At 40.7% G+C, this 10,435-nt stretch overlaps 1 protein-coding gene and 1 pseudogene across 1 annotated transcript; both read left to right on the forward strand.

Moving 5' to 3' along the window:
• The first annotated feature begins 251 nt into the window (after positions 1–251).
• LOC125205186 lies at positions 252–3,807 on the forward strand (annotated as a pseudogene).
• Positions 3,808–5,661: 1,854 nt separating this feature from the next.
• Positions 5,662–7,299, forward strand: LOC125205189. Its single transcript, XM_048104013.1, has 4 exons — positions 5,662–5,854; positions 5,955–6,025; positions 6,447–6,552; positions 7,026–7,299. The coding sequence occupies exons 1-4, from the start codon at positions 5,772–5,774 to the stop codon at positions 7,234–7,236; spliced, it is 471 nt and encodes a 156-aa protein (XP_047959970.1). The 5' UTR covers positions 5,662–5,771; the 3' UTR covers positions 7,237–7,299.
• Positions 7,300–10,435: the final 3,136 nt, after the last annotated feature.

Here is a 10,435-nt window from a genome sequence, read left to right on the forward strand (position 1 = left end):
TTCCCCCCCCTAGTAGGGGGTACTTTTTTAAGCAAATTTTATCCATAAATTTTAGCTAATGTTAATTCATCATACTACTACCTAATTTCAAGAAATAGATCCTTTTAAATAACGGATTAATTTTTGGTCATTAATATCACTAAAATTTTGCATTTAATAAATGAAATATGAGGGGGAACACTATAAAACGAAAAGCCTAATAGCAGTCTGAACCCTTTCATCTTTGGGCTGAAAAGAATCGTAATCGAAGCTCGAGGCAGCAATCGGCAATCGCTTTTAGACTGAAGTAGAAGAAAATGTTCAAGAAGGCAGTGGATGCCAAATCGCAGCAGCGGCTGTCGGGGGCCGACCGCAAAAAACTCAAACGCACTGTGAGAGAGCGATTTCCCGCTGTCTCCGATGCGGATATCGATCTTCTGCTTCCGCCCAAGGTCTTTCCTTTCCAACTTTTAATTCTATGTTTTTTGTTTTCTGTCCTTTCCAAGTTTTTCACCTCACTCCACCCGTTGATAATAGTTTTATAGTATATGTATTTTTTGTGCTATACTACTATATAAGAGTCTCTCGTGAACTCTTTATTTTATGTTTGTATTCTGATTAGTTGGGAGTCTCATTAGTGAAGACAAAAGCCTTTTTAGGTATATATGATATCCTTGTTTTTGACATGATTAATTATTTTCTCAGGCAGAGATTGTGGTAGCAAAGTATCCCAACCGAATTCTTGTATATGGCCTAGAAGGTGACTGTCCCTTGTTTTTTGATGCCGATGGACGTGGCTCAGAAATATTCCCTACGGGTATTGAGAAGCTAATGTCATACATGGATTGTGTTGTATACTTGTATATGCGCATAACTGCAGTTAGAGTTGTTTATCTCTGTTTTCCTATACTTGTGAACTAGTGTTATTGATTTTACTCATGTATTTGGCCGCAGTTTATGCTTTGTGGAAGGTTCCAGATCTTTTGCCTGCTTTCATGCTCAAAGGGGGGGAGGTTTCTAGATATGTGCTTGGTGGGGCTGACTTGATGTTTCCTGGCATATATATTCCCCCTGAAGGTCTTCCATCATTTTCTGCTGGTGAGCCATGGGCTGTCAAAGTTCCTGGAAATCCAGCTGCTATAGCTGTAAGTAATACAGTGATGTATTTAGCCATATTAAAGTGCTTAATGTTTCTTTTCTACTACTAATATTCTAATACATCATGCATTTCCTATACTCAGGTAGGCAGTACTACCATGAATAGCACAGAGGCATTGAAGGCTGGCTTGCGTGGGAAGGCATTAAAAATATGTCATTACTACCGTGATACACTTTGGTAATAGCACCCTGGAATTACCTTTAATCGGTAGACCTTTCCATTAAATATAAATATATTGAGTGGGTTGCCTTTATAATAGTTACTCTTGTTCTTTTTCTTTGTTTGTGCATTTGGTGATTTCCTCCAGGGAGTTGGCTGAAAATTGTTGTATTCCAAATGCTGGATTTTTGGAAGATGTTGTGTTTGAAGACCCTGCTTTATATTCTGCTAGCCCGGCTTCTGAGTCATTTGAAGATAATTCCTCAGCTGGCCATATGACTGCTATGACCCATGAGAGTACAGAAGACGCTAGTCGGGCTGATGGAGCCGCTCCTATTTCTGATTCTGTTCCTGGTACTGATCACAGTGTGGTCAATGAAATTGGTGAACAAGTAAACAGTGCAATGGCAGATTTACAGGTTGCAGAAAATGCATCAGGCAGTGATTCTAATGTGGATGACCAGCATCCATTGTCTGTTGAGGATGTAGACTCGCTATTGGACAAGTGCCTCTTGCAAGCCTTACATACAACCATCAAAGATAAAGATCTTCCTATGCTAGGAAGTATATTATGGTAAGGGAGAGAGAGATTTGTTTGTAGTTGTTTATAGTTGGAAGTAACTTAAATGAACGGGTTAAAACATTTCATTCAATATTTTACCTGGAGATGTCCTTTGTGGTATCTTGTATAAGTGTTTCTGTTGCCTGCTTTTCATGCTCAATGTGTGATGTTTCATACTGGTCTTGCTTATTTGTGCTGTTACAGGTCGAGTCATGTGCTACCATGTAGGCCTTCAGGTGTTACTTTGGACATCAAGAAGTCTTCTTACAAGAAGTTGTCCAAGTGGCTACAGTCGAAATCTACTGGTGGATTGGTCAGTCTTAGCCTATTTGCCTTTACTCTGTTAGTGTGTTGATGTTACTATTTCCTTGTGTTGATGCTACTAGGATTTGATTGCTTAAAAATGCATATTATGTATTTTGCATGGCAGATTTCTGTGAAAGAGGATAAGCATAAAAAGAGGCAACTCTAGTCTCAGTTAACCGCAAGCACTTGGAATACACATCTTTCAAGCCAGAGAAAGAAAGTTGATAACAACGAACAATCTGCAAAAACGTCAGTGGTGAAGGACAGTCAGAGAAAACTCTTGATGTTGTCGAGCTTTATAAGGCAAGCACACATGTGAACCCTATACTTGCTGCTGTTGGAGCAGAAACTGGAAACTGTATACTGCTTCAGAAGCTTCTCAAATTGTCTTTGCTTACATAGAGAAGGAAAATCTCGTGAAACAAACAAACAAGGCCATTGTAGTTTTAGATGCAACTTTGTGTGATGCTTTGTTTAAGGGTGCTATCAAGAAGGGTACAACATATCCAACTGAAATTCATAAAAAGATGTGGGACAAACCTTTATCAACCGAATGCAAGCTCATATTGGAGTGACAAGGGGAAATGATACGGTTGTGAGGAAAGGTGCACTGAAACCTATCCAGATAATTACAGAGCGAAGACAAGGGAACAAAAGGTTACCAAACTGTCTGGTTTGGAGTCCTTTTTGATAGATGCGAGGCATTGGCTTCAGAGCTTCAGAAAAAGTTTGCTTGTAGTACAACAGTTTCAGAACTCCCCGGTATGGCTAGTACTAGCATGTCATATTCTCTCTGTGCTTGTTAGAATAAGAATTTTATTCTCTTACTTGGTACATGATGTGCTCAATATCTCATTTTGCTTCTTCAAATTTACAAGCCCTCACACTCTTATCATGTGAGGGTGCTTGAGAAGATCTCATTTCCATCAGTGCTTTCATATTCTCTTTGTTCTTGTTCAAATTAGATTTTCATTTTGTGTAAAGAGGCCCTTTTGCTCTTTTGTTGAAATCTAATCAATTTTTAAATACAAATAGGTAAAGAGGCCCTTTTGCTCTTTTGTTGAAATCTAATCAATTTTTAAATACAAATAGGTAAAAAGGGGCTCGAGGTTTTGGTCCAAGGTGGTGTCATTGATGATCTCGGAAGACTTCTTGTTGAACAATATGGCGTCCAAAAGATACATCGAGGTTCTTGACAAGACAAGAAGATAAGTACTACGGTAAGTTCTTGTTTTTTTGGTTGGGCAGTTGAGGTTAAGCTGACTAGGCATTGTGACGTTTCTCTTTAAATTGGAAGCTCATTACACGTTAAATTTTCTCTTAGCTGAGACGTGTTCACATTTTACTCCTTCAGGTGTAGTGGCATGTCCTTTAAGGCTCGAAGGAGCAGTGGTGATGTGATGGCACTTCTTGTATCAGATGACTTCTCTGCTTATTTCAATAAGCACTTGTAGTCAGGATCTTATGTCTTGAATTTCAGAATGCAATATAGTACAAAACAGTTTTGTGTACAGTCACTAGAATTGTTGTTCTCAAGTCCAATTTTATTTGATGGACATCGTAATGGTGTTGTATCTTTGTTCTTCTTATGAATACATTTATCAGTCGTGACAATAAATCTGAATCAGAATTCAGATGTTAATTCCTCTATCTCTCTTGCCTCTGACATGCATTTGGAAGACATGGCAGGTTAGGTGGTGAAGGCCTTCTTTTAAGCTCTAATGTGTTTGGACAAGGAGTACTCGTTTCCGTTAGGGGATTATGGAGCGAAGTAACTCGAAGCCTAGGCAAGTATGGGACTAGGCGTTGAGTGATGATATTTTCAACAATAATGTGAGAGAAGACTGCAAATGAATCGAGATTATATAGACGGCACAGACATTGGTATTTTCCCTTTTTGTTTGTCTGCACAAACTGTGCTAAGAATGTCGAAAGCTACATCTTTAGAATTTCCTTCTACATTTCTTCTTCCTTAGGCACCTCACAAACTTATTAATCCAGCGCAACATTGTATTCCTCACCACATGAGCACCTCACGTTGTGTGAGATTTCCTGAAGAGGAAAAATTGTTGGTCGACAGATGTACAAAGTATATACTCCCTCCAAGACGATACACTTTTTTTTTTGGTCTTTTGGTCATGCCTAAAGATGATTCATTACTAAAAATGGATACAACTTTATCTTTAGCTCTACTTTATTCCTTATCTAGTTCTCCACTGAATACACAAAATAAAACGCATAAAATCTCGTGCGCCCAAGCGTGGCGGATCTAGGGGTAGGAGGGAGCGATCGCCTCCTTCGTGCGACTATTTTCCCCTTATTAGGACGCAAAATTACCATGTCGCTCCCTCCGTTTGCCTCGGTGTTGCCCCGAACAACGAAAAAATAGCTATGTTTTGCACTAAATCAAGCTAATACTATATATTCCGCTCCCTCCGTTTCGGATCCTGGATCCGCTATGCGCCAAGGAAGGGGTCATCTTCCTTGGGACAGAGGGAGTAGTACTTATTGGTCTACTAAAACATATTTCAGAGGGTTGATCACTGCCATGTGGTGAAGTCATGTAAGTATAGGATCGAGAAGCTTTAATGAGCAAAATGGCTAGTTCACATAAACTGACTGAAAACCTAAAGAAATTTTGCAATCTGAAGTTGAAGGGAATGCACGAACTCAGCTTCTCCAGCTTTATCGGATAAGAGTGCCTGAATCTCCTCTTCTAAGCTTTTTCTCACCCATTCCCTAAGTTCTGGCTGGAATCACTCAGCATCATCATCATCATCATCAAATTTCATTGTTTGTTCATTGAGTATGCTGCCATATAAACACGTTATATTCCAGAAAAGTCACAATGATTAGAAGAGAGGATGAATACAAGTGTACACACTGTTGGAAGTCACATTAAAGTCGGTCATATTAGCCTTCACTTGCTCAACAGGCTGCCGGTGAGGTCATGCAGAAATGTCAAATGTTAATTAATGTACTCGATTAACTTCATAGCTACATTGTGTCGAAAATAGTAGGCAGTTGAGTCATACATAATGAGTTAAAGAAATTATTTAAAAGTTTTTTAATATTTCATCCGTTCAGGAGCATCTCCACGGAAGAGGTAAATGGAGAGGTAAACTAATATAACTATCATATTTACCTTTTTTCATAAAAAATCGATCTACAGGAGAGAGTATTTGAGAAGGTATTAACACTTTATCTTTTTTAATGCTTTTGTATATTATTTTATTTTTTAAATGATATACCTTTTTGTATACCTTTTATCTTTGGAGTTGATTGATTTTTAGAAAGGTATATTCGACTTTTTGAGAAGGATATACCCTTTTTATTTATCTTCTCCCTTGGAGTTGCTCTTAGTACAATAAAAAAAGAAAGAAAGTATCTCTATGGACTATGGAGTAGCTCTGCTTCAAAACGACGCCGTAAAATGTTGGGTGGGTCTGATCCCCAAATTTCATTTAACCGACGGAGTCTGATCTGAAGCACCACGCAGAGGCAGAGCTATATCACCCAAAAATTTCAAATTAAACAGAACAATTCTTGATTTGAGCGCACGCAGCAGGAATCCATCAATCAGTACTCAAGCAAATCCACGCAGTGATGGCGAAACGCTTTGGATTTGGACTTTTAGTCTCATGGTTCCGTAGAAGAGTTGTGGACCCTCTTCACCAAATCCTTCTCCAGTAAATCTCTTTCCCGAATTTAATTTGTAGTATCTACATTAATTGCGGCAGCAGTGCTGGTTATGGTCACTGAAGTTTCGCAATTTGATTGATTTAATAGGGGAGCCGAGCCCAAGCAGCTCGCATTCTCCGCTGCGCTGGGAAGCACTTTAGGGCTCTTTCCCATCTGTGGTATGCTATGTTCCTTCTTCAGCTAATTGTTTTCACTCATTCAGCTCATTGCTATTATACAGTAATTTTCATTTTATTCGTATTATATCTCATCAAATTAATCGTTTTTAAGGGTTTTCTTCTTCCTGTTTTGAAAGATAGTGAATTTACTGTCGATTTTATATGTGAATCTCTGTCTATTTTTAGGATCTACGGCAGAGTATTATGATTATTTTCAAAACTTTCGTTGGTAACCATATTTATCTCCTATTCTAGAATAGGAAACAGAAAACTTGTTGTTTTTGGATTCAAAATCCTTAAGCTTTAGTACCAGTTTATGCTTTGATATTGTCTGTTTATTTCACTCCCTCAAAGATGGTATTGTAGTTGTGTTACTGATCTTGACAACCATCTTATACTTGGAACTTTTCAATTTCACTAGGGGTTCCTGTGTTTTTATGCGGGTTAGCTATTGCGGTACTTGGATCCCACTGTAATGCGCCAACTGTAATGCTCACTAACTTTATTGTTACTCCTGTTGAGTTGAGGTAATCCTTTAACTAGTTCAGCTCAATTATTAGTCCATTTTGTAATTCAGTTTATGCCCAATTCTACAAGAATTGACATATATTATAGTTCATTGCCCACCCTATGATAGTCTTTACTCTTGTTTCAATATTCATGACAAGAATTTCTGCTTTGATGCTTATTTTTGTCTGCCTTTACCATCAAATTGCCAAAGTGCATGATTCATTCTGAGTCAAATTGCCAAATTGCATGATTTTTCATGTTTTGCAGCTGACTTATGTACTGTGGTCGTGAGTTTTCTCTTATTCATATTGGTTGGGTGGGTATGCACAAATTTAATGTATAAACTTACACCTTTAGTCTGTTAGTGCAAGTAGAGAGATGTGTTTTATCATACTCCCACTAGTTATTTTGGACTTGGATTTCGACCTTAGCAGAAATTTGAACGATTAATCTCAGAGTTGTGGTTTTTGTCTAATTCATCTCTCAACAGTCTGATGTTTCCATTTCTACGATTTGGTGAGTTCATCACTGGGGGACCTCATTTCGCTCTAACTTCTGATGCTCTGAAGAAGGTGGTCTCCGGAAAAGCTTCATGGGAGTTCTGCAGAGCATTTTTCACGCGGTATGGTACCAAGTTGACATTTACATTTACTTTCACATTCTTATTCATTTCCAGCTGTCTAGTGTCTTTGAAAAAATAGGGCAACTGTGTGATTAAACTGATGGTATTGACATATGTGGCAGTTGCTGGGGTGGTCTGTTGCTGCACCATTTATTTTTGTCTGTTTCTACGTGCTATGCTTGCCATGTTTCAAGATGTTGGTTCATAGGTTTGCTGCTGCTCCTTCAAGCCGAACAAGCCACTCGGCTCAATTGCGAGTCCAAGAAAGGCTCTCAGCTCTCCCTCTGAAATCAGGCTAAAGGTCAGGGATGTGTGACCAAAGGATCGAGCGCTACGGTACGTCATTGCCATAAAATCGGACACACCTCAGATGTAACTGTTTCAAAAACATTTTTGTAAAGGCTGTTGGCTGTAAATGTTGTACCATAATTTGGCCCGAAGTGCTGAAACATTTATACATATATATATATAGAGGACTGTGATTACCAAACCAGTCTAAAACGCTAAATACCGAACAACATCATTATAAGATAATATGGAGTTCATTATAATGAACTAATAACAAATTTATAATAAACTTCGTATTTTTTAAATTGTTTTTAAATCTCTGAATTCCTATAATGAACTATAAATGAAGTTGTTAGAACTTCTGCTGTTTTATAATGATGTGTTTGATGTTTAGCGTTTAAAACGAGTTTGGTATATAATACAACTCAAGAGTTGTGATGAATGTCGAACCAATTTTTAAAGAACGAGTTAGAGACCAAATTAATGGATGAAATGCTCGCGTGTAAATTATTTTCTTCTTCATACAAACTCATTTTACTTTAGTCCGAGGCAATTAAGTCATAACTTATTAAGAGGTTTTTACTTCATGCAAGTAGATATTACTTCATACAGAGGTATTACTTTATTCAAATGGGTCATTACTTCATTTAGATGGGTTTTTTAGTTCATTCTAGTAGGTTTTCAAATGATTTAATACTTGGTTCATTCGAATTTATTGAACTAAGTTTTTACTTTATTTGAATTTAATTCAAATGTACATCGATATGATTATTATAGTTTGTGGTCAGTTGTAGCCCCAAGATCTTCATGGCAATTATCAGATCTATCAAAGTGATGGGGGTGCTAAACATATCTAAGTCAATTCCATGATTGAAGTTTTTGGAGTGGAAATTTGTATTACTTGAATAGGAGGAAGAGAATACAATAAAACATCTCCAATGGCTTTAGGCAAAGAAAGCCTAGAACAAAACTCCTCCGCTACATCATCTAGGACTAGAACCGCTTGCCACATCATCAAGACAAGAACTGACAAGAATACCACAAGCTAGCAAAATTATAAAAAACAAATAAATTACAATCACGCAAAATACTGAATTAAATTTTCGACACAAATATGGGAAAATGCGATAATTTTATTTAAATTAAAAAAAAGTAAAAAAAAATCATCCTCGCTTCCCACACGATCCCGCTCACTGCCGCCACCCCTCGGAACCCCAAATACTCCGCGACGAGTCCCCCGTCTCCCATGGCCCTACGCCGTGGGCTAAATCAGCCCGCATATTTCCGAAAGATCTAAAAGAAACCCCTTCTCCACGGTCATCCCCCGCTTCCATTGATTTACGATTTTCCACATGTTCAGCGCGTTTGTTGACGCGCGAGTGAGAGCTGCTAGGGCACGACTTGTCGAGAGGGGATGCCGACCGACCTCACGGACCCGGGCGACTCCCCAGAAGCCCGCTGCGCCATCCTTTGACCAACCGGGCGGGTGCGACGAGTAAACGATGGAGGGGCGGAAATCCCGAGCATCATCGGGAGGTCGTGGAACCACCGTTGCTCTGTAATCACGCAAGGTTAAACCGCCTTCCCTTTGGCCGCCAAGATCGACACCCGCCCGAAACTTCTCGAATCCATTAAGACCTTATAACGCCTTCAAGATGAACTCCTTATAAACCCCTTCAAGGGAACAAGCGCCTCCGCATCTCCCGACAACGTCGTTAGTTTGGCCGCCGGTCTTTGGTTGTTGGCGTACAACCGCGCAAATCGGAGACCGCAGCTCGATTTGGTCCCACTACTTCCGGCACTCCTCCCCACTGTGTGGCTTCCGTCCGGGCAATGTTCTTGTAGGATGCGCTATTTTAGCCCACAAGTTGATGACCTCGATTGTTCGACTTGAGGGATCATCGCAAACACTCACCCAAGCCATGACCGCGACAACCTCCTCATCCGTCCACTTCCTCCGTACCTTACCCGAACCCGTCATCGTCACGCGACGACTCGCCGACCAACCTTTGCTCTTGCCCTTCTTCTCGGGCGCCCGACCCCGACCCGACATACTCCCTGTTTAATAGAACGTCCGCATCCTCGAGATCTATCCCAACTCCCCTAAAGAGAAAGTTTCAACCCGCAGGGATTGCGTATCCGCCGGGTCGATGTGGGAGAAGGCAAAGTCAAGATCGGGACAATATTGTCCCCCGGCAATCCCGTGCGCCCGGCCTACATCCCCGACATCCCCGGCTGCCATCCCGCCATCATCTCGCATCCCCGACACCCCCGCCCACCCCCGCATCCCCTGCACCCGATACCACTACCCCGCTGCCATCCCCGACATCATCTCGGCCAAGGGTACATATTGTAGTACCAGCCATCGGACCCCATCCACCCCCACGGTACCGTGGAGTTACCCGCCGTCACCGGAGGAGAGTCGTTGTTGTTCTCCATTTCGCGTTATTGCTCTTGTAATTAAGAGAGAGAAACTCGTTAAAACAAGTGGTGCAAATAAAAATGACGTTCGACGCGTATATATAGAGGTTCGAAAAAAATGGGGCAGCGATCGCTAGCCGATCGGCGCTACAATGGCGGCTGGATCGGCAGCCAATCGGCCAGTCCGGGAATTGGCGTGGGCTAGCCGATGCTCGCGAAACGCCGCTCACCGTTCCCAATGGTCGGGCTAGCGGACCGGTTGGCGCCGAATCGGCTAGCCGGCCCGCTAGCTGCCATGGAGATGCTCTAAGCACCAATTTGTTTGGTCTCGAGTTCGATCTAACGAGGTTTCTTACGCAAATTAGAGTTGTTGTTCGAGGAACGATTTGTAGGAAAGATAGAGAAGATAAAACCCTAGTTGAAGTTCCAGAGGGCAATTTCCACAAGAGCCGTGAGTGAGAATAATTTGCAGTATAATTTCCACCAGGGCTGTTTACCCAAACCAAAATCATTAGAAACAGCATGAGCAAAGCGACAAAAGGAAAATAAGGAATTGACGGTGTCGTGGT

The sequence above is a fragment of the Salvia hispanica genome, chromosome 2, assembly GCF_023119035.1.
Source record: "Salvia hispanica cultivar TCC Black 2014 chromosome 2, UniMelb_Shisp_WGS_1.0, whole genome shotgun sequence".
Classification (NCBI taxonomy): Eukaryota; Viridiplantae; Streptophyta; class Magnoliopsida; order Lamiales; family Lamiaceae; genus Salvia; species Salvia hispanica.

Coding starts and splice junctions, on each gene's coding strand:
- LOC125205189 (XM_048104013.1), top strand. CDS start 5,772: ATGGCGAAACGCTTTGGATTTGGACTTTTAGTCTCATGGTTCCGTAGA. Junction 5,855..5,954: donor CTTCACCAAATCCTTCTCCA/GTAAATCTCTTT, acceptor TTGATTTAATAG/GGGAGCCGAGCCCAAGCAGC. Junction 6,553..7,025: donor GTTACTCCTGTTGAGTTGAG/GTAATCCTTTAA, acceptor ATCTCTCAACAG/TCTGATGTTTCCATTTCTAC.